General features: G+C 35.1%; 1 protein-coding gene and 1 long non-coding RNA gene across 6 annotated transcripts in view; one reads left to right on the forward strand and one right to left on the reverse strand.

Annotated features, from left to right (window-relative positions):
* LOC100650807 overlaps nt 1-23,932 on the reverse strand; it is a 587,269-nt gene that overhangs the window by 202,948 nt on the left and 360,389 nt on the right. For all 5 annotated transcript variants that reach the window (XM_048405682.1, XM_048405681.1, XM_048405684.1 and 2 more), the window contains one exon: nt 17,527-17,664. In XM_048405682.1, coding sequence (XP_048261639.1) covers nt 17,527-17,664 — 138 coding nt within the window. The remainder of the gene's footprint in view (nt 1-17,526; nt 17,665-23,932) is intronic.
* LOC125385067 lies at nt 7,469-9,734 on the forward strand. The gene is made up of 2 exons (XR_007224020.1): nt 7,469-8,164; nt 8,973-9,734. It is a non-coding gene; the product is annotated as an uncharacterized LOC125385067 (long non-coding RNA).

Below are 23,932 nucleotides of genomic sequence, written 5' to 3' on the forward strand. Positions count from 1 at the left end.
ACTTTTAAATTTGAATTTTCAAATTTGAATTTTTAAATTTTCAAATTTGAATTTTTAAATTTGAATTTTTAAATTTGAATTTTTAAATCTGAATTTTCAAATTTGAATTTTTAAATTTTCAAATTTGAATTTTCAAATTTGAATTTTCAAATTTGAATTTTCAAATTTTCAAATTTGAATTTTTAAATTTGAACGTTTAAATTTGAAATTTCAAATTTGAATTTTTAAATTTGAACTTTCAAATTTGAATTTTTAAATTTGAACTTTCAAATTTGAATTTTTAAATTTGAATTTTCAAATTTGAATTTTCAAATTTGAATTTTTAAATTTTCAAATTTGAATTTTCAAATTTGAATTTTTAAATTTGAACTTTCAAATTTGAATTTTTAAATTTGAATTTTCAAATTTGAATTTTTAAATTTTCAAATTTGAATTTTTAAATTTGAATTTTCGAATTTGAATTTTTAAATTTTCAAATTTGAATTTTTAAATTTGAATTTTTAAATTTGAATTTTTAAATTTTCAAATTTGAATTTTCAAATTTGAATTTTCAAATATTCAAATTTGAACTTTTAAATTTGAATTTTCAAATTTGAATTTTTAAATTTTCGAATTTGAATTTTCAAATTTGAATTTTTAAAATTTCAAATTTAAATTTTTAAATTTGAATTTTTAAATTTGAATTTTCAAATTTGAATTTTTAAATTTGAATTTTTAAACTTGAATTTTCAAATTTGAATTTTTAAATTTGAATTTTTAAATTTGAATTTTCAAATTTGAATTTTTAAATTTGAATTTTCAAATTTGAATTTTTAAATTTTCAGATTTGAATTTTCAAATATTCAAATTTGAATTTTCAAATTTGAATTTTCAAATTTGAATTTTTAAATTTGAATTTTCAAATTTGAATTTTTAAATTTTCGAATTTGAATTTTTAAATTTGAATTTTAAAATTTTCAAATTTGAACTTTTAAATTTGAATTTTCAAATTTGAATTTTTAAAATTTCAAATTTGAATTTTTAAATTTGAATTTTTAAATTTGAATTTTCAAATTTGAATTTTTAAATTTTCGAATTTGAATTTTTAAATTTGAATTTTCAAATTTGAATTTTTAAATTTTCAAATTTGAATTTTCAAATATTCAAATTTGAATTTTCAAATTTGAATTTTCAAATTTGAATTTTTAAATTTGAATTTTTAAACTTGAATTTTCAAATTTGAATTTTTAAATTTTCAAATTTGAGTTTTCAAATATTCAAATTTGAATTTTCAAATTTGAATTTTCAAATTTGAATTTTTAAATTTGAATTTTTAAACTTGAATTTTCAAATTTGAATTTTTAAATTTGAATTTTTAAATTTGAATTTTCGAATTTGAATTTTTAAATTTTCGAATTTGAATTTTTAAATTTGAATTTTCGAATTTGAATTTTTAAATTTTCAAATTTGAATTTTTAAATTTGAATTTTTAAATTTGAATTTTTAAATTTTCAAATTTGAATTTTCAAATTTGAATTTTCAAATATTCAAATTTGAACTTTTAAATTTGAATTTTCAAATTTGAATTTTTAAATTTTCGAATTTGAATTTTTAAATTTTCAAATTTGAATTTTTAAATTTGAATTTTTAAATTTGAATTTTCAAATTTGAATTTTCAAATTTGAATTTTTAAATTTGAATTTTTAAACTTGAATTTTCAAATTTGAATTTTTAAATTTGAATTTTTAAATTTGAATTTTCAAATTTGAATTTTTAAATTTGAATTTTCAAATTTGAATTTTTAAATTTTCAGATTTGAATTTTCAAATATTCAAATTTGAATTTTCAAATTTGAATTTTCAAATTTGAATTTTTAAATTTGAATTTTCAAATTTGAATTTTTAAATTTTCGAATTTGAATTTTTAAATTTGAATTTTAAAATTTTCAAATTTGAACTTTTAAATTTGAATTTTCAAATTTGAATTTTTAAAATTTCAAATTTGAATTTTTAAATTTGAATTTTTAAATTTGAATTTTCAAATTTGAATTTTTAAATTTTCGAATTTGAATTTTTAAATTTGAATTTTCAAATTTGAATTTTTAAATTTTCAAATTTGAATTTTCAAATATTCAAATTTGAATTTTCAAATTTGAATTTTCAAATTTGAATTTTTAAATTTGAATTTTTAAACTTGAATTTTCAAATTTGAATTTTTAAATTTGAATTTTCAAATTTGAATTTTTAAATTTGAATTTTCAAATTTGAATTTTTAAATTTGAATTTTCAAATTTGAATTTTTAAATTTGAATTTTTAAATTTGAATTTTCAAATTTGAATTTTTAAATTTGAATTTTCAAATTTGAATTTTTAAATTTTCAAATTTGAATTTTCAAATTTTCAAATTTGAATTTTTAAATTTGAACGTTTAAATTTGAAATTTCAAATTTGAATTTTTAAATTTGAACTTTCAAATTTGAATTTTTAAATTTGAACTTTCAAATTTGAATTTTTAAATTTGAATTTTCAAATTTGAATTTTTAAATTTTCAAATTTGAATTTTCAAATTTGAATTTTTAAATTTTCAAATTTGAATTTTCAAATTTGAATTTTTAAATTTTCAAATTTGAATTTTTAAATTTGAACTTTCAAATTTGAATTTTTAAATTTGAATTTTCAAATTTGAATTTTTAAATTTTCAAATTTGAATTTTTAAATTTGAATTTTTAAATTTGAATTTTTAAATTTGAATTTTTAAATTTGAATCTTAAATTTGAATTTTTAAATTTGAATTTTCAAATTTGAATTTTTAAATTTGAATTTTCGCCAGACTCGTCCCGGAACGATCAAAGAAATCCCTTTTGTGTATTGATTAACTCTATGGTCTTACAAGGATAAACCACTGTGGGATTCTGTGCGCTCTACGTCGTTGAATCTCGAAGCTGGAAAATTGATACGGTATCCGCGTTGCAATCAGCACAGGATAACGTGATACGGGGCTAATTGTTTCGGGGATGAATTATTTGAATAGTAAGAGAAATATAGAGAACAGTGTTGTTAGAAGTAAATTGTGGATAGGTAGACAGCTAAAGGATAGGAAAAAAAGGCTTGTTAAGAATTCTACCCAGGAATATTGTATATAGAAAATACAAATTTTGGTTTATTTTAAGGAAAAGAAATATCGTAACTCTTGATTGAATTTAACTTTCAATAAACAATATCGATCGGTCGATGGTGCGTTAAGTATTATTAGGAAACTGTGAAAAATTCTTACTCTGAAATAAATTTCATAGAAAAATCCCGCATTTATATACGAAAATTCTGTAGTTTATACATTTTTCAAATAAACGAAATTTATGCGGTCTTCGAGAAACCTATGCGATTGACGCATGGTCGGCATTTCCGCCTGTAAAACGAAATAATTCCAACGGCCCATTTGCTCCATCCTTGGTGGAATTATTAATTTCATTCTCACACCAAAGGGAACAATATATTACGAGTTGCATATATTATTTCGCTGCCAGTGCATTTCATAATATTTATCGTCACGAAGAATAGTACGTATTTTCAGCAGGCTATTTTTTATTTTTCCCTCAGTTTCTCTACCGTGGAAAAATAACGATCCGAGTGTGCGTAATGCGATCGCAAGTATGGCGATGATGTACGGGCGCACGTCTATAAATTCCAGCCCCGTCGAAAAATATTTTATACATTAACAGACGACGAACTGCATCAAAGCTGAAAAACACGCGCGCCCAGTTATTTTTATCAATCATATGCGATTTTCCATATGACACGTGATTTTTTATGCCGAGCCCCTCTTTCTCTTTAAACAACCAGAATTACAAGTTTCATGTGTCAACGACATCCAAGTCCGTCCCTGAAACAGGCTCCAGTTTATAGCGCAAACATCGACGAGCATATTTTTTTCGTAACCTTTCATACAGCCAGGACATTTGCAAGGTTTCATTTGATAAAATATCGAGCGTTTGACATAATCGACAAATTTACGTTGCTTCGACATAAAATTAAAACATTGACAGGGGCGAGCGAACTATCGCAACAAATTTAAACAATCGACGCAATCGTAGCCGGGCTCGAGGGCGAAGGCGTTTTCCACGTTAAAAAAAAAAAAAAAAACGGCGATAAAAGTTAATAAATGTCACGTGATCGACGGGAAACCAATACGTAAAGCAGACTCGCGAACGGTGCCCGGAAATACGACTATACGTCTGCCTCTCTCTGTATTGGTATATAGATATTATGTACACGTATATACGCGTACTCCAAAGTATTCGATATCCAATAACTCGCTTCATAATTACAAATCGATACTTCGGAGCTCGCTCTCTGGAATAAAGTCTCCGCATCAACCCCTTCTCCACCCCCGATTTCCTTTATTACAAATTTACTCGTTCCAGGGTAATTCCGCTGGAAGAAACTTAACTGACCGAGCCATTGTGACACACGGCCGTTTCCACCGTTGTAATTCGACCAAATATTCCAACGGGCGTAGGCAAATTTTATATCGTAACGTGTGCTGGTAATAACGATACGTTCGTGAGAAATGAATGCCTATATTGGAAGAAAAAAGAGGTCTCGCAGAATGGTTAATCGATAGCCGACGTGAAAGCAAGTTTCCAGAAGCGATTATGGAAAACGTGATCCTTTCGCACTCGAATTTCTTTTTTGTATGTAAGAGAAAAATTTGAATTATAATAAGAATTATAGAAAAATATATACAGAGTAGTTTCCAGATGAAAAAGGATTTTCCTATAAAGATTCGACTATAGTAACTTTTGAAATAATTTCTTTTATTTTAATATCCCCTAACAAACTCTAGATATTTACTAGAATTATTTATTAACGACTGTCAATCAATTCTTATACCAATCGTCGATTTTATTTCACCCACCACTGTTCTATCAATCGATTCTCAATTTCCGATTTCCCATAATGCCACTCTTTTATTAAATCTTTCTTTCCACATTTAAAATCCTTTCTGCGAGCTAGTCTACACTTTCCGCCGACGAACAAATGAAAACAGAGCCCCACAAAACCAGCTTACGCCTATACCATCCATTCTTTTCTCATTCCATTCTTCCCACACTAGGAAAGAACTTTCGTTTAAAAATCCGTACGATCGTATTCGAGCGCGTGTGTGTGTACGCGCATGCGTATGTATGTATGATGCCGCGCACACATTCACAGCTAACACCTGTGCCTGTGGACGGCTCGTTGGATGTCGGAGACGGTGAAATCGTATTACTAGTGCATTGTGGGAGCTGAATAGCCCGCATTAGAGCCAACGAGGTTGTACCATCGACCTTCCTCTCCCGTTTCCCACTCTCTCTCTCTCTCTCTCTCTTTCTTTCTCTGTTGATCCCACTCACACTTTCCACGATCTCTCCGTATCATTACGCCGACATCGCCTCCTTCCTCTTCAACCTTCTCCGGCGTTCCTTCCGTCCTCCCTGGAACCCCTGCATTCCGACACCCACGACTACCTTGTTCACGAACGAGCATTCTACGATGCTGTTTACGAACGAGAAGCGAGATAGGAAACGCGAGGCCAGGAGAATTCCGGAAGTTTATGGATTACGAGGCGAATTAACGCTCGGAAGATCGTGCAAGCTTCGACTCAATCGATAAAAGAAAGGACTATATCCAAGTACTGTTTGATTGTTGAAAATTATTAAACTGCGGATGTTTATGTTAATTCGTATTGTTGAAAATATTAGTAAGAAATGATATCTACGCTTGTTTCGTCCAATAAGATTTATAACGCATTCTATGCGTTTTTCATCGTTGAATTTCATACATTAGGTTGTCCGAAAAGTGTCTTTCTTTCGCAAACGTGTTTTTTACAACAGTGCACCTTCATACAAACGTGAAACCAAGTCTGAGAAATGTCACGGTGTTTATCTCAACAGAGAAAAATGGATCGTACGTAATTCGACAAAATAATATAAAACAAAAAACGTTGTACGTCTATTATTTCCTCATAAAATGAAAGAAACTTTTCGGACAACCTAATATCATAAATGCGTGAACATTCGCAAGTGTAGAAATAAAGTGTTGGGGTGATGAACGATATAAACATTAAAAATAAGTTAGACTAATTCCTTTCATCTCCTAGACAACAGTAAATGCAAACTGATGGGCAAATACAAATAAAAATTAACTAATCCAAAAATTGTTTGCCATTAATTTCTTTCCAAAAGATGATCTTCTAGAAGGAAGATCTAGAAGGAAATTCTAGAAAAAAAAACTAGCTGATTCTAGTATTAGCTACTTAATCTTCATCAGCCCAGGAAAGTTTCCCAAATTCGTAAGAGCAAATCCAGAAAAATCATAACCAAAACGTTCGACCCTAATCGTCAATGATCAAAATGTCGTTCATCACCAACGATCGTTACCTGCTCTTCTTCTCATCGAAACGCAAAAACTGAAACCCAAGGTCCCTCCATTCACTGCAGTAGAACTCGTTAAACACGTCGCTAAAACGCGAATCGCGTCGCTGAAAATTTCTATGTTCGAAAGTTAGGCCACGCAAACGCGAGACCGTGCTCTCACCCGCAACCCGTTTCGCCGCTCGTACTCGTTTACCACTCTTGTTCGAAGTTCATCTATTAGCGACGAGGCGGCATAGAGGCATAGACGCGAGAACCGAACTTTCTCCGAAATACTCGCTCCATTCGTCGTAACAATCTCGGCCGGCTCCTAGCGACGCGACAGCTGCGTCGATGGGAACGATCCCGCCTCTCATTACGCTCGAGCTTTTACGAGGTTCTCGAACAGCCGGTGAAAGACAGACAAAGACAGAGGAAACGGAGCGGGGCTCTGTGAGTGGTAGTTTCAGAGATTGGATAAGGAATCCATAAGTTCTGACGTAATCTCGACGCGTTTGAGAACAGAACTCGGTCTCGGAGGACCAGCCCCAGTGATCTTCTCGCCGCGATGTCGTTCGACGACGTAAAAGTCATGGACGAGAGAGAAAGAATGTTGTAACCGGGCCATTTATGTCAACCACGTACTAGAATTGTGTTTAGAAATTGGTGGGCGAGGGCATGGATTTTATTGAGTTCATGCATATAGTAGGAGTTCGTTCATTCTTTTCACCATCTATGTTTCTTCATTTTTGTGTATATATACAAAATAGTATTTTATATTATTACATTTTGCGCGTTCATTATCCGGTATCGATTAAAATTACCAAGAGTAACAGAATTTTATCGTAATAGAATGTCACTTCACTCGTACGAATAACTATGTTTCAAATCAATATTAATAAAAATCGAATTTATATTGCAGACCGAAATAATTTCTTACATTTCGATAAACACAATTTCAACTGCTATCATCTCCTCTTTGTACTCTTTCTCCAAAGTTAATGGTACGAAAATGAACAGTTCTAAGGTTAACATGAAAAAGCAACGTTATATCGTATTACAGTAAAACTCCGTTATTATAATATCACTGAGTGCCCGATAACAAACGTGAACTTCTATTATTCCTACGTATCAAAATATTTCATAGACATACATAGCTATAATTAATATGGCACGATAAATGATAACACATAACGATAGCTCATAACTTGAGACTCGTAAAACTTTGCTAACAATATCGATTCAATTCTGTTCAAGAGAGTGCAGATGGTGAGAGCGCTAAATTTGAACTCTCAAAAACAGGAATCGTTTCGGGCCTTGTCACAAAGGGAGCCCAACTGCAAGCTGTAACAGCCGTAAGGTGAAGGGAAAAAACGACAAACGAAGCTGGCGAAAAAACGGCCACGAGTTTTTCCAGCGACAACCACGAAGTGTGTAGTGTGCTCTCTCTATCCTTTTTTTCTCATGTTCTGGGTATCTGGCTGGGTCGCGCGCGCGAAACGGCGATATCAACGAGCGGCTTGTCGCTTCTGCGTGGCAGTCGTTATTTACGGAAGCGAGCAACCAGTGCGGTTGAATTGGTCCTCAGTGTAACGAGAATATCCGGGTCAGCGTGTATGTCAGCCACGTTACGTGGAAGTAACGCTATTATTGTGCGAAAAATGATTGGAAGTTCTTCTATTTTTGTCCTTCTGTCTCTGCAAACTGAAGATCTCGCTTCACTATTCCGGAGAATGATGAATACGTTTGTCGGCTGCACGGTTTTCGTCCTCGCGATACAGGCTATTTATCCTGGTAACTTTTGAGGCTAACGGTTGCATGAAACGGGGATGACAAGTATAAAAAGAAGATCAGAAGAAATAGAAATTGTGTTTACTAAAATGCAACGAACTTTTTGCATGCGAAATATACACGAGTTCGGATTTGTGATAAATGTTGGTTTTTATAAATATTGATTCGATACGAAGACTAAAAACATATAAATAATTCCCAATTAATCTTGAACTAATACACTGATGTTTCTGATATATTTATAATAATTGTGCTGTGAATTATGAACAAAATGTTACTTTATATAACGCGTGATGGAAACAAATAAGTTTAATAAAATATCAGATCAGAGAATCTAAATCCATAATTAAATATATAATCATCTAGTTACGAAATACGGAAGGATCAGAAATTAAAGTTCTTTGTTTTGTCAAGATTTTTATTTGTGACTTATACACAGGAAAATTAAATTTCCCCCAGCACGGAAAAAACTATTATCGAGGGAAAATTTTCATTGGATTTCAACTTGGAATTCAGCTTTCGCATGAAATTTTTACAAGATAATAAAGTTATATAGAGTAATTCCATGGAGAATGGCTCTTTTATTATTATTATTTTAACAATCATAGAACTTGAGAAAGTATGGTGCTTTCTATTACCCTCATAACTATAAGTAAATTGTAAAATGTAAAAAGGAAATTATTCAAATAGATGAGGAGTTTCCATTCTATTTATAATAGAGTGAGGAATGTTTTCAATATTTTTGCATTGTCAATTATCTTTTAATGGTAATTTTGTAATATCAAGTAACATTTATCGCACTGTTTACTAGAGAAGATACCGATACGGAAGCCATGCGTTAATAGCCAGACGACAAGCTACTATTCATAAAATGTGTGGGTGTAGTTGCTGATGTAATGCTCCGGAAGAATATCAGTGGATTTCATTGCCAAGGGAGAGTCAGAAGTCACATCGTAAAAAGTTGGCACGGTTTCATCTTGGGCGGAAAGGCTAAGGAGAATCAGCAATCAGCGAAGATTTTTACGATTTCATCAAAGTGCCTTCTTTGGCACTAGATAGATACTTATGGAGATTGGATTGATTAATTTTCTGCTTGCTTAACAATTTGCACAATTGCTACAAATTCCGAGACGTATTACTTGTGATTCTCATGCCAATTTTCCGACTATATTTTTGGCTTTTCCCAATATTTAAAAATATCGTAGTTCATTCCAAACCTTCTACCTTGAACTTTAACGAAATTACTTTCGTTCTAATTCTTCATAGTCCGTCTTCAAAATATATTATTAAATGTAAGAACTTGAAGAAGTAAGATTTATATCAGAGATATTTATTTCGTGCAGGCTGATACGAATAATATGCGAATAGGAACAAAAATAAAAGCAATGAATGATCTTTCAAAATCAATCGCATTCAGAACTAAGAATTTGTCTTGATCTGAACGATCTTTCCCCAAACGTATACATTTCACGCTCATAAGTGTCGCGCACAAAATTTCATATTTTATATACGGAATTATAGATCTCATCTTGAAAAATATCATATACGAAACAAAGTGTCAAATATATAACATCCATCGGGCCGAAAAATTTCATTCCCCTAAAAAGGAGCTTCCGACACGTTTCCTATTTCGCTGTTGTTCTCGCGAAACGTTCTCGCGAATTACTCACCTCGTCGAGCAAAACAACAGAAACCTCGGTCCGATTTATTTTAGCGATCAGAACAAACGTCCAAATCCCCGAACCACTTTATCCGACCGTTCTTAACAATTTTTATACACACTCTCTCGCATCGAATTCCAGCTCGCCCTTCTAAATGAATAGGGCCAACATCCACGACGGGCAAGAGGGTAGAGCAAGCTCCCACGCGAATTGCGGGAACAGCACACGCGAATACCCGCCACAAGATCAATCATATCGAGCAATAAACCGACGGGTTGAAACGATCGCGTGCCTGCCCGCGTACAACCCCGACCATGCAACACGCGTTCGTGATTGGGTTACGTGCGATGTTTACGGCTTCCCGTAATTGATCCTCCGGCCATCGTCTAAAATCGACTCGGTCTTCTCGAAAGAGGCAGAAATACGGTGCACACGGTGGACAACTTGCGAAATGGTTGCGTACGCTAACATTTACCACCCCCTTTATACGCGTTCGAAATTATTGACCCGGTAGTTTGCTTGTAATTCGACCAGTTTCATTTCGAGCTGCAACTTTTGTCACTGTATATTAGCCGAGGGTATTAAGTGCAGGTAAATGGTTGGGTGAGAGATTGGAAATGATGCAATTTTTGGGTTACCGTTGAGTTGTGAAAGAAAGTTGGTATATCTCTGGCCGCGTTCCTTGTTATTAAAGTAATTGATTATTTGACAATGCCTTGGACAGGAAAAAGTATAATATTCCGTTAGCGGCTATTAATACACGTGTATATCGATTTGGCACGAAGCAAATGTGTTATGAATAGAAAGGAAAGTTGATATCATAGAATTTAATCAATCATCGAAATTCTTTTTAACACGACGACCAGGAATAACAGATATTTCTGTCAAGTTTTACATCGGATAGTAGCTCCACGTGTGTAAACACGTGTTAATATCGTATATATAGCTCAGAAATTTTTCCAATAGTTTTTTCTCAAAATAATACACGATCTTTAAAACCAGCGACTGAGACGAATGAATAATAAACAAAATTACAGAGAATCAATACGTATTTCATGAGAAACACCTCTCAGGCGAATTTCTAAACTCGATCTACTGTTATTAGATAATAAACTGCGATATCTTACTGAATTTCCAAAGTATTTAGAGAACTATATCTTGTACAATTAATTTTACCGATAATTTTCATCATATCGATGTTTAAAAAATATACCATGCTATTTATAGTGTTTTTCAAGCAGAATCAAGCCGATAACGTCGAACAACTTCACAATTCGGACAAAAGTTGTAGGAAGCGTATTTTAATAACCGAGTACAACAATGGATCGAGCTTTACAAGCCGCAAGACGGCGAAAAGCCGAGGAACATCGCGGCTGGAAAGATGAACAAAAGAAAAATCGATCGTCCACGAGGAGATATCGAGACGCGTCCTGCTCAGAGTTCCATTAAAACCGCCGTTCTACGCTTCTGAAACTGACACCTCCTGAAACGAGATCGCCGTTGCAGTTTCGAGCATGGCGAAAACAACGAAACCGGGCGCGAAAGCTGAATCACGTTCCGTTCAGTGTGAGAGAAAAGGATAGATAGCGCTCTGGACCGAGCCGGAGAAAAACAAGCGTGAAAAAGCTGGTCAACGAAAAAAGAACTCGGTTTCGCGATACACCATCAGGTTCACGTTGAAAAAAAGAAAAAAAAAACGGCAAATAGACAGCTAGAGTGCACGAGACTGCGCTTACACGGAGGTGATCGTCGAGGTTTGATAGTGTGAAAGTTGTTAAAACCTAGCTTTTTATTGTTACAACCGTGGTCGTGATAGTTTGCAGTAGGTAAAAATTAAAACAGTTGAATTTCGTGGGTTTTTGGAAAAGCTCGTGCGAAAGTAACGAAATTTAGGTGCTGAAAAGAAATGTGAGATTAATTCTCAACAATCAAATGTTCAACGCGCAATGTACTATTTAATGAAAATCCAGCAACTCTGAGCAATTAAGGAAACCTAATAGCGTTTCCCTTTGCTTTGAATCTCTTACGAGTGTCTCGGAAGATTCGAGGAAACTTTGTAGTCTGTCATGCACGCTATCTATAGAAAACAAAAAATCCAATCATACAACTGTACTATAATCATTCCTCAAGTTTTTGGCCAAATCATTGAACGCCACCATCCGTGGCGGAGAATTCGCGTGAAATAAAAAACTTCCACCGAGAGAGACTAATGTCATGATTCCAAATAGAGACACGAAAAGACACAAATTGCGGAGTCTTGAAGTCAGAAATGAAGTTCTTTCAAGAACAAGCGGAGTTGTGTGCGAAAGATAGAGAGAAACGGTAGGAAAGGCAACGAAGAGGAAAGGGAAAAAGTAAACGAGGAGTCCTAGATACGATCCTTTGCCTGGTATTTTCTATGGTGGTAGAAAAGTGATCCTTCTTTTTTCTTCTCTTCCCTTCGTTTCTTCTTCCTCTGTTCGCTCTCAAGCATTTTTCCTTAGTAGAAAGTTTCCGACGTGTAAAGGCGACAGAAGAACGATACCTCGGCGCGCGAGTAATTGCTTCAACGTAAGAATGCAATATTCCTCTGTCTACAACGATTCCGGCGTATTTTTTCCCCCCAGGCTGAGGTTCATCCCCTGGTGACGTCCGCGTGCCAGTCTGATGTCTTATTACGAGAGCTCGCGTCTCTCGCTGAATTTAATACGAACACCATGGCATACCGGCGCTGCCTTTCTATTTCATCAAAGCTTATTTCGCGGGATCGTTTAATTAATTGTCTGCAACGAACTCTGCAACTTATCTTGAGTAGAGGATTTTACTTGCTTGCGAGGAACAGGAATACGACTCGTTGGTAATACTATGTGACGGTTCTCTAGGAACAAGTAAATAATGTAAAATTGAAAATAATATGCCATCGAGTCTTGTTTCCAAATATTTATTTATAAATACGATATTTAAAAAGTTATTGCGATTAAACGTTGAAATAGGAAACTAGTAAATGCCACTTCGTGCCATTTTTTCGTATTTTTGTTTTCGACTAGGTTGAACATTTTATTAGAGTCCTTAATTTCGACTAATCCATTATTCGAATGAAAATAAGAAGCAGAAAAGATCAGAAGAAACTTTTACCTCTGTTTTTAAAAAATCAATGTTTAAATTCTATCAATATTTTCATAAATATAGCCATTCTTTAAAATATATTATTTAAAAATACTCTTTCGATAAAGGATCTTAATTTTAAGTCAATATATCTAATTCAAATTCAGCATCAAATGTAAATGTAAAATGAGCTTACGATTAGATAACGATATCTATTCGATATAGACCACGTACTCACACACTACTACCATTAGTGACTTTTTATTGATGGAATTAAAATCTCCACAATGAAATTACTTTACAATTACAAATTATCGAAAGAATTATAATTACAATTCTCGGTTTCGACGTTAGCATACAAATCCGTAAGAATAAAATGGCGAGGATCAATAACATGCCATTTGCATACGTCACTGCGAAAGAAATGTCCATTCTTTCATATTTGAAAGGGTATCAAAAATCGATTCGTAATGAAATAATGCTTTGTCGGAGTTCGTAGTGCGTAACGTTGAAAATCGAAAAATATATGTATGTGCCTTTACAACAGGAAAATACGCCGGCATTTGCATGTTTCGCGATTTCCATGTAGCTCGTTTGAATTGCAAGTCGAATAAAAATCAGTCCGTCCGTGGATTAGCATAACAACGTTTTTATTTTCCTCGTCGTTGTAATTCGGGGAATTAATATTCCCCGAACGGCAGAAGGTAGTATAAAAAGGCCAAAGAATAAGGCGAAAGACGCTCTTGACGACATTTCTCGGCACAATGTCGTCGGGATAACCTCCTTAGGAGCGGCGTTTATCGTCGAGCAACGCGTCGTCTTTCATATGTAGATTGTCTTGGTCGACGTTCGTCTTTAACATCGTCGGACGAATAATATTCTTATCGGTGGCACTTCCTTAACTTGGAACGTCGAAAATCCGAATGAAAGGCAAGACTTTGAAGATCATTCCAGGTTCCCGTCAACAATGAAGTTTTTACTTTAGATCGTTGACATAAAAATCGTTTATTACTTACTTTATTATTATTTCTTTCAAAGGAGTAAAACGAAGCTTGTATGTAGGAACTTGCCAAGATTTTATAAAATTTGGCAAAATTTCTCAGATAGTCGATGGAACAGTTTTTGGAATTTCAGAAAATATTGAACATTTGTGACGATATAAGAACATGACGCGACAATGGGATAATTTGTATTTTTAATTTATTGCTAAATAAGATTGTATGATCTTTCAGGTATATCGAAGCAGAGATAATTACTGTTATTAAAGCAATGAATGTTTAATTTCTGTACTATTCTCAGCTACTATTCAAATGTACATAATTTCTTATTCCTCTTATAAACAGCTGTTTAATTTCAACGAAGTTTCTCTAATCATTAAACATATATTACATCTACGAAATATTTCACATTCATAATTTTTTATTTCTTTTCAATTTTACGTATCAATTGCCTATTTAGATTAATTCGAATTAAGTTTAAAGTTAAAGTTCCAACTTTCAAGTAACAATCGTAGATATGTTTCATTGTGTTATTGAAGCCACCCGTAGAAAGTCTACCAATATGAGCGAGCGTAGATCGATAGCAGCATACAGGAACTCTGTTCGTATCGCACAGTTCCTCGTAATACGGTAGAGTCGAGCGTTTCGATCTGGCTTACCCTAACGCGACATTCGACGCGACCAAGGTTCGGCCGTCACGTAGCAGGTAATATGCAAATGACATATCGTCACGGTGAAATTTATTCATGGACGCGACTGCCCGCAGCTGCGGCTTCGAAGTTCTCCCGACCACCCTCTGTGTCCCTCAAAATTGTCGTAACGAACTTACTCGCTCGTGCAAAACACCTTATTCCCCATGATCGCGGTCTACATTTTACAAATGAAACAAATCCGTAGTTCCCGGAACTTCCGTTTTAGATGCGGTTAAAGCGAGTAAAATATAGTTTATCGATGATTTCGAATGTTTGCAGCCTTCGAAAAAGGTTATTGGAATTCGAGCAATTTTCAATGAATCGAGAATAAAGATTGCGCGAATTTTGATCGATCGGTGCTATTGGAACAAATTTTATGGATTTCGACAAATTTTAGTTGGGAAAAGAGAAAAATTTGGGGAATTTAAGAATGCGATTTATTTAGATTTTACCTTGATAAGTAAACATTTGGTAAACTTAAATATATCATTATATTACATTGGTATCTTTGGAAATGCCTACGTTGAAAATAGTAATAATACACAGTGACAGAATAAGCGTTATATAAAACACGATCTCATTTGCAAGTTCTCAATCTGTCAGACATAGACAGGGTTCAAGAGTATCGTATACCAAAGACCATACGACTGAGATCCGTCAAAAGCGTTGGGAAAATATAGCACTACATAAAATCCAATTACAATGTTATTCAGCAACAGCTCATAAATCATTATCTTCAAAAATGATAAATCTTTACTCCGTATTAATTAGAATCTGGTTACTGTCCAACTTCACGTTACACGTGCAAAGCGAAATACCTACTAGAATTCACATACGTATCTTAGGTTCAATTTCCAATTTCATAAATTATTTCTAACATTTTGACTAAAACGAAACTATAATGTCTATACGAATTTTAACGATGTGGGAAATGTATGAATTACCATGAAATAAATTCATGGAACTTTGAATATTTTGACGATGAATCCTGATGGGATTTATGAAATCTAATTGCATAAATTACTTGTGACATTGTAAAATAAAAATACAAAGTCAGATTTCTCACGTATCTTTTCCATAACGGATTATCGTTCGTGAAATCTATCAACAATCATTGATGGGTACCCCGATGATGAATCCTGACATACTTTTGCCCGGTGAAAGCAACCCTGAAGACACGCGACGGCAATTAGAATGCGTCCATGTGACGAGAAAAAACAAATCGAATCGCGGTTTGACACAGCGAACGCAAACAACGCGCTTTTGGCATCGGGCATGACACGCTCAGTTGTTGGCTCGCCGCTTGAAATCCGATAGTTTTTGGCCAGGCGGCTCGTTTGTTTTATCCCGCGCGTGAATCGCGCGTCAAAGGATGAGAGATTGCGTCATGTTACTACATTCTATCGCAATTACGAGAAGGACTGAATACTATGTATTTTTGTTTCTTGTAAACATGTCTTCTTTCGATGATTTACGTGTCTAAAGTTGCGAGTATTTATCGAAAGCAGCTTTGTCACATTCGAATGCAAATTATTTCCTATAACGTTTCGATACACAAGCGCCTTCGTTGAAATAAATATAATAATAGAAATGGCTCGTGTATTAAAAATCGGCACGAACAAACTTCAAAAGTAAATCTTCCTGTTCTTCCTTTTTTGCAATCGTTCAATTTTTATTTTTAAGATAATTTTTACAAATATTTTTATATATACGATATATGAAACTAATTGATCGTTAAGTGGAACGTTATTTCATTCAAGTGAATCACGTTTTAACGAAACAACGTGTACGTCCGTACGAAATACAAACGAGCTAAGGTTTCAATCAGAACATTAAGGTGTAGCTTCCACTTCTGGAAAGGCGTGTTGATTACCGTGCACCGTGTCCCCAGGAAACAATGCGGACATTTTATAGCCGGTGTACAACTAGTACAGACCCCTTATACTTGTCGGGAACAATGGGTATTATGTAGCGTGGCGCACGCACGGAAATAGCTTCCCCCGGACTTGTTCGAACTAGTTGTAACTCACTGTTCAACTGTACCCGTTGACGAGCAGCGCAACAATTACGCTAATGCATTGTCCTCGGTTCCTTCGCCTAACGACTCTAAACGATCGACGGCCCACGCCCTTTAGACCGTTTCAATTAAAGGAAACACGGGCTTCCACTAAAACGCCGCGACGATTTCGAATCTTGATTTATTCGTCCTTATCACCAATTTCATTTGTCGAAGGTTAATCGGTTGAGTGGATGTCTAAATAGGTCTTGATGTTGTCTGACGACTAGCGCTGCGTTTTTGAAATTTTAACAATGGGATAAAATGGATGAAATGAATTTCAACGAGATAAATTCGGGAGGATAGGATTACTGTTAAGAATTAAAGCTCGCTCAAAGAAGCAGAAAATTTGGGAAAATTTAGTTGGTCAAGATTTTAGTATTAATATTGTACCAAATCATTAATAATCGGAATGCAAATTATTAATAATTGAACGTTTCCTCCGAGAAATAGAAAATTTGATGGAATTCAGTTAATTGAAATTTTAGAATTTTGCTTGTTTACTAATTTACAAATAAAATATCTTTGTAAAAGTGCACTCTTCTAAAATGTTATATTTAACGTATAATGACTTTAAAATGTGATATATAGAACATACTGTTCGCTGAAATATTTGTATCACAACACAAGTGGATAAAACGAATGAAAAATGCTGCAGAAATTTTATTTACTAATTTGTAATTTTATGTAGTAAAAGATATTTTTATGAATTTGTATACTTTAAGAGCCTCCCAATATCATTTCAACTTTATTATCATCATAAAAGGAAAAATTTAAGAGACGCGTTTTCGCTTATAACCTGGAGCTCAAGTAGAACAAGCACGGTAGTGGTCAGACAGCGCGCAATAAAAGCAGAATTGGAAACGACACTCACCCGTATCGTTGTCTCCTGGAACACCAAGACTATCACTATTGTCATTGATGAAGGCCTCCGCCGTCGACGTGAAGGTCTGAGGTGATAGTGTGAGGTCCGGCCCGCTCTCACTATCGAACAATTCTAAATTCCCGTTGCCTGAAACAGGACATGTATCACACATTTTCTGGCAGTCGATATTCAATTGAATAATACATTTAATAAATTGAAACGAAGTTTAGAAAATACGCGACTAACACAACGATAAATTTTACTAGATAATTTCGTTGTATGTCAATCAGTTTCAGAATATTTTGCAGCTCTTCTTATTGCGATATCACTGCTATGAACTTGAAACTTTTCATTTATTTTTCATCATGTTTCCCTCGTAATTTCCACGTATTCATTACCGTTCATAATAATTAACGAAAGGTTCGAATTGTAAATTTTCTTTCGTTTTTATTGTTAGGTATTACATTAAAAATAATTATCTGTTTCATAATTTATTATTTCCGTCTATGTATTTACATCCCCCTGCAGGTTTATAAAATTATGTAACATAATTAACGTTAATTGCATTTCCATTACTTTGCAATTATTTATCATTGTCGATTTTTGAGTTCATAAATTCATCAGAAGAAGAAAACTATCATCGATTCGATTATTTAGAATATTTTTTTCAACGTTCATCTCGCCACAATTTCTTATAAGAAAAACTTTATTGTTCTGTAAATATCTTTACATATCTTTTTGCAAAAGTAATTTCTTGTATACGTTTCTTCTTACGAAAACAATGATGAACAAAGAGAATCGCATGATGATAGTAAATTTAGCAGAAATATCAAGAATAGAAGAATTCTTCGAACGAATGCTACGGGACGAAGTTAATGAATCGAGGCGAAAAATTAGTAGAAACGTGGGCGAGATGATTCTCTTGATTTCTGTGAACACGCTCGGCTCCATTCTCGTTTTTATGGCCACGCAACACGCAGAAACAAAATCTCGTTCGTTGTTGATTCTATTCGATGCCAGGTTGCTCGACCTCAAAGTTGGCGAACGGCGTCGACAGATGAACAAGATTCTTCGCGTGTTACGAAGGGCACAGCTCAAACATAATTGGCTACGTCTGTTACGATATGATCCGCGGCTCATCGCCTACACTGTCATGTTTCTCCATAGGGAAATTAATTGTTTGATCGACGTAAAAACTGTTTAGTTTCTCCATAGAAAATACTTCGAAGCTACGATATGTAAATTATTTTCCCACTAATGGGAATAACTATGTAATTTAGATTCAAAGAAATCCGATTTGTAATGAATGATTTCCTCTATACAATAGTTTCATGAATTCTCTGGTAGTTTTTTTATTATAAAGAATCGAGTGATTAATCTTTATAATCGAAAAAAAGATTAATCCAAAAGATTAAGCAGAAATTTTCTAAAACTTGGAAGAATTTCTTAGAAGAAACTTAGAAGAAATCTTAAGCACCCCCACGTACACTTTCATCGAGGTTTCGCGTGTTTAATAAATAACAGAACATTGTTTTAAGAACAATCGATCGAACTTAGCAAAGTAAAAATAAAAGCTAGCAAATCTCAAAACAAAAGAGAAATATACGTAATATGGTTCAACGAGTTGATCGATCATTTTCGTTATCAGGACGATACGTAGAAGGGGTGGAAGTTGGACAACGGGGCTGGGAGGGTTAAACGAGAAGTTCTCGGGTATGAGACGAGTGTCGCTTTCGCATATTCCTCGGCGCACTGACAACAACGCTGAAGCACTCTTACGAGAACTAGCAGCCAGTCGAGGATCTCTCGAGACCTTAGGTGGCCTTCGCGATCCGAGGACAACTGCTGCCAAGTGGTAGCAAACTTTGACTGTGGATTTTAGGTTACGAAGCTCGTCGCGCTAAGCGACCTAAACTCCGTCTTCTTGCTTGTCAGACCCTCGTTACGATCGTCTCGGTTCACTCGATTATACCGCGTCGTCAACTGGGTCTCGTCAACCATAGTCGTGTTGAGGAATCGCGATACACCCGTGTTTTCGTTACAGTTTAACCAGAAGAATTATGAGACAATGGTTGTTATCGATGATTAACAGGTTGTGAATTCGTTTGACGATTCAGTGACTATATTACAAGATACGAGTTTCTCAGAAACCAAACTGATCCATTCGACTTATTGCCAATTACTTAAATTTCATTGCGCAGGTACAGGATCAACGTTCAATTCCCTGCGAGTAACAAGACTAGGTCCTTCGTAAACAATAGCCAAAATTCGACATCAGAGATGCGAACGTATATGGATTTACTACAAAGAAATTAATTAAAGCAACTAAATTAATCAGAAATACAATTCATGTAAAAATTCTGATTTACATCGTAATAATCCAAAATCATTAAAACAAACAATGGAAAAAAGGGAAATTTTAATACGAACAGTCGCGATGGTAGCAATATCTGGAATAATTCAACACAAAAAATATACGATATTCAGTCATTGTCACTGACACAATTATATGTTTGACGTAGGGGTACACACAAAGCATTACATGCCATATTCGTCCGCTTCGACATCGGCCGTGTACACGATTCGCGTCGTAGACGAGCGTTCGCGTTAATTCAAAGCGACGGTATGCATCTCGCGGCGGATTAACATATTCCAGATTATCCGTCCGCGTTTGCGTTAATGCTTCCGCCGTTGGGTTAGTTAAATATGTAAATATAAGCGGACCAGCCATGCTGGACGTTATCCGCGCTTACGAGAGATCGATGAATCACACGCGAACACACAGGACGCGACACAAAACGTTTGCATATAGCAAGAGATGCGCGCGCGAAAGGGGGTTGAACGGGAGGGTTGAATAAAATTCTGAAAGAAACGAGAGCAGAGTTTCGACGCTGGAATAAATCATTGGAAACACGTGGTATTTTGTATACCACTGCAACTCATTCTTAATTTATTATATAAATAATACGCTTAAATAGTTGATGTCCGCTTCCATGATGGTACTTTATGTCTAACTTTTTGTAGTAAATACAAAAATAGAAGTATTCTCTGAAAAAGTGGTCGAAATTTAAGTAACGAAGTAAACTATGATTATTTTCACTGCTATTCACGAGTTTTTCTAAAGTTTAACGATTTTCCAAATGATAAAAACTACCATATTTAATTTTCCTCCAAACTTGTTTAAATAATAATGTTCTTCTAATATATTGCCCACTGCTTTGTCTATCTCTCTAACAACAATCAATAAAATACGTAACCTAAAATGCAACATATACATCAACGAATACGTTGAACCTCCATCGTAAAGACCAAAACGTTTCTCTTACTATTTCATGCACACAGTCCATTAACTATTCACATATGTACTCTGCTAAAAGGAACCTTCAGAAACCTAAAGAAACAGCGTAGGTACGAGAAACGAACGCCTCTAACCCAATTACCTAACATAGCCTAGAACATCGCGAATACATCATCATTGTCATCGCGATTCGCGCAAAAGCACGAAAAAGAACCGAGAAGGACACAAATAGGAGATCCAACGAAACAAGAATACCACATACGCTGCGTGATCAGCAACAGTCCGACGATCGTAATTCCAAGAAACAAAAGGAGGAACGAACAGTGGCGATCCGGAATTAAAGTTCCGCCGCGAAGTTATTAACGAACGCGACCGTTTTACGTTCGCGTGGCTCGTTCAGCAATGCTTAGAGCGGAGAAAAACGAGAGCGCGAGAGTGTTCGAAGACAAGGGGTTGATCATCGTCGCCCGGAAGTAGCGAGGGAGGCAGAGAAACGAAGGAGGAAGCGACGCTGCAAGGAAGCGGCCGCGCAACCGAGTTTATTCAACGCGCGAACGAAGCCCAGATATTAATTTTCTCGATGTATATGGATGAGTTCCGACTGGGCCACGGTGCACAACCCGACGAGAGAGTAAAAGAGGGTGGAAGCAGCCGCGGTAGCCACGATGATGATGATGCTCCTGCTGGTTGCTGGAGGTGGACCTACGTCCGGCGAAGGTACATAGATGTAGCGCCGGGAAGCGGTCGTACAGAATGGCGAGGGGCGGTTAAATTGCTATCGATCCCCCAAGCTTCGCAAATATCGTTTACCTTACCCTTGCAACCCTTCTAAAATCCCATCTACGCTCTGACGACGCTCACCATCCGAACGCCATCCTTCGCTACGAACACGATTTCGTTTCACGTATCGTTCCCCGTGCCGCTTCGGTTTTTATGGAAGGTTAATGTCGCGGAGAATTCAAGCTACTTCGGATGGGTTTTTGACGAGCTCTTCGCGTGCTTTGTCTTTAAAATTGGAGTGGGTATTTCTGCCTTACACCAGTAAGGGGTAGTTTGCTGGTGGATGGGGTTGAAATTTGCTGATATTTCTGTTTATGAAGATGGTTAGATAAATAGGATTTCGAAATGCCGGGGCAAACTTACAAGTTATTGTTATAGTTATTGTTTAGGTATTTTATTCTAACTCTTAGTGGTGGTGAAAATGAAACTAAATCTGGTAGTTGATACTGGCAATTGATAGGGGATATAAGAAAAAGAGGGATGAAGAATGGAGAAATATTCTTATAGATTATATCCTAACACGCTCTAAAAAAAATTTGCAATTATTTATATAAAGAATATTGGCTACTAAAGAGTGGAAACTTAAGACGATCCAAAATACAGAAACTAAAATACGGAATCATTCAAATTCTTCATTATACGTGAACGTACATCACATTCTTCGACCCTTAAAGTGAAATACATTAAACAATGCAATCTTTATATGCAGTCAAATGGAACTCTCGCAACATCACTGAACAAAATTGAGCGTCCATGCGCCTCAATGAGAGTAGATCGACCACTCGACCACTGACCCAGCAATCATTATTTCCAAACGAGACAGGATGACGTCGAAAATTTCGAACGGTGAATAAACAAAAATTTTAATCAAATTGAAATTAATGACGGTAAACGTGTTCGAACTGTTATGGGTCCAAAACCATTTTTTAAATCATGCTCTCTCTCTCTCTCTTTCCCTCTCCGAAACACCTATGCACGTAGGATCGATCGATTCCAATATTCCAGCATCGCAAATTTTGTTTACCTTTCGGCAGCTGCGCTGTCAGGATTCTACCCTGTCAGATATGTGTTATCAGTTGAATAGAGGTTCGAAACTCTATGTGCTGACAATTACGATCGGCGATATCCCCGTTTGATTTTTTTTCCAATTTTTTTCTTCTTCCGCCCCTTTTTTTGCAATTCAGTTCGACAGTGTAAACCATTTTCAATTTCCTCGCGCGCGTTAAATTTATCTTCAACCCGCGGTACAGCAAGGTTGCACTAACAGTCAATTGTAACTCTGTTAATATTGACGATCGTCCTGTCACGAAGAATTATGGAATGCTTTATCTGACGGTGCACGCAATTCGAGTCGGTGGCTAATTCTTCTTGGTATCTGGTCGTTCGTCATTACTTTCCTCTGTCATTGTGAGAGGCCAGTGATTTACGAGGCATCGATACCTTTGAAATTTCTTGATTATCGTCAAGTTTGACAAGAATGTACATCTATCGAGAGATGATATGGTAATATTTAAAATTGAACAAAAAATTGTAGGAGTGCCTCAACTTGCAGTTTCATGTATTCGATATCTGCCTATGCGATTCTTTAAAATCTGAACTCGATTCTTAAAATTAATATTTCTCGGCTATGGAAACAATATTGGAAATTTTACAAATGGCTGATCACCGGAACTGGTTTCAAGATCGATACTATTATTAAATGCTTAAAACAGATACAGCCGAGTGGAGTAAGGTCCAGTTGGATGGAACCTGAAACTCTGCCCTTTCGTCTATGAAGTTGCGAAAATAAAAACTGGTGCGTATATAAAACTAACAAAATATGCGAGCGAGAGTACACAATTTACATAGGGGTTTTGTTTGGCCGTTACGCGGAATCGAACGGTTTCCTCTCTGTAAAAGATATTCAGAATCACGCAGCCGCGGTCGACTCGGGATTTTATGAAAAATATCGCGTTTCACCGCTCGATGAACGGAGCTTCCGGCGGTTCTCGCGATGCACACCGACCGTAAATGAATTCGTTCGCCAAACAGTAAAGATGAAACTTCCCGTACGAGATTTCAAGGATATTAAATAAAAATCACGTATAGGGTAAACATCGTCGAATTATTTTTCGACATATTAGCTGACAAAAATCATTCTGCGTGTTGATAAACCGTCGTTAATAAAGAGCTAATACTGTAATACGCATTCTTATTTGATTGATGATATTAATGAATTTCAATCAAATAAAACGATGCGTATAAATATATACTTTTTAATAAATCACGAGAAATATAACATTGAGACTATGATATGAAGAATCGCTGCTGCTTCATGATACGTTATTTTATGTATCG

The sequence above is a fragment of the Bombus terrestris genome, chromosome 5 (genome assembly GCF_910591885.1).
Source record: "Bombus terrestris chromosome 5, iyBomTerr1.2, whole genome shotgun sequence".
Lineage (NCBI taxonomy): Eukaryota > Metazoa > Arthropoda > Insecta > Hymenoptera > Apidae > Bombus > Bombus terrestris.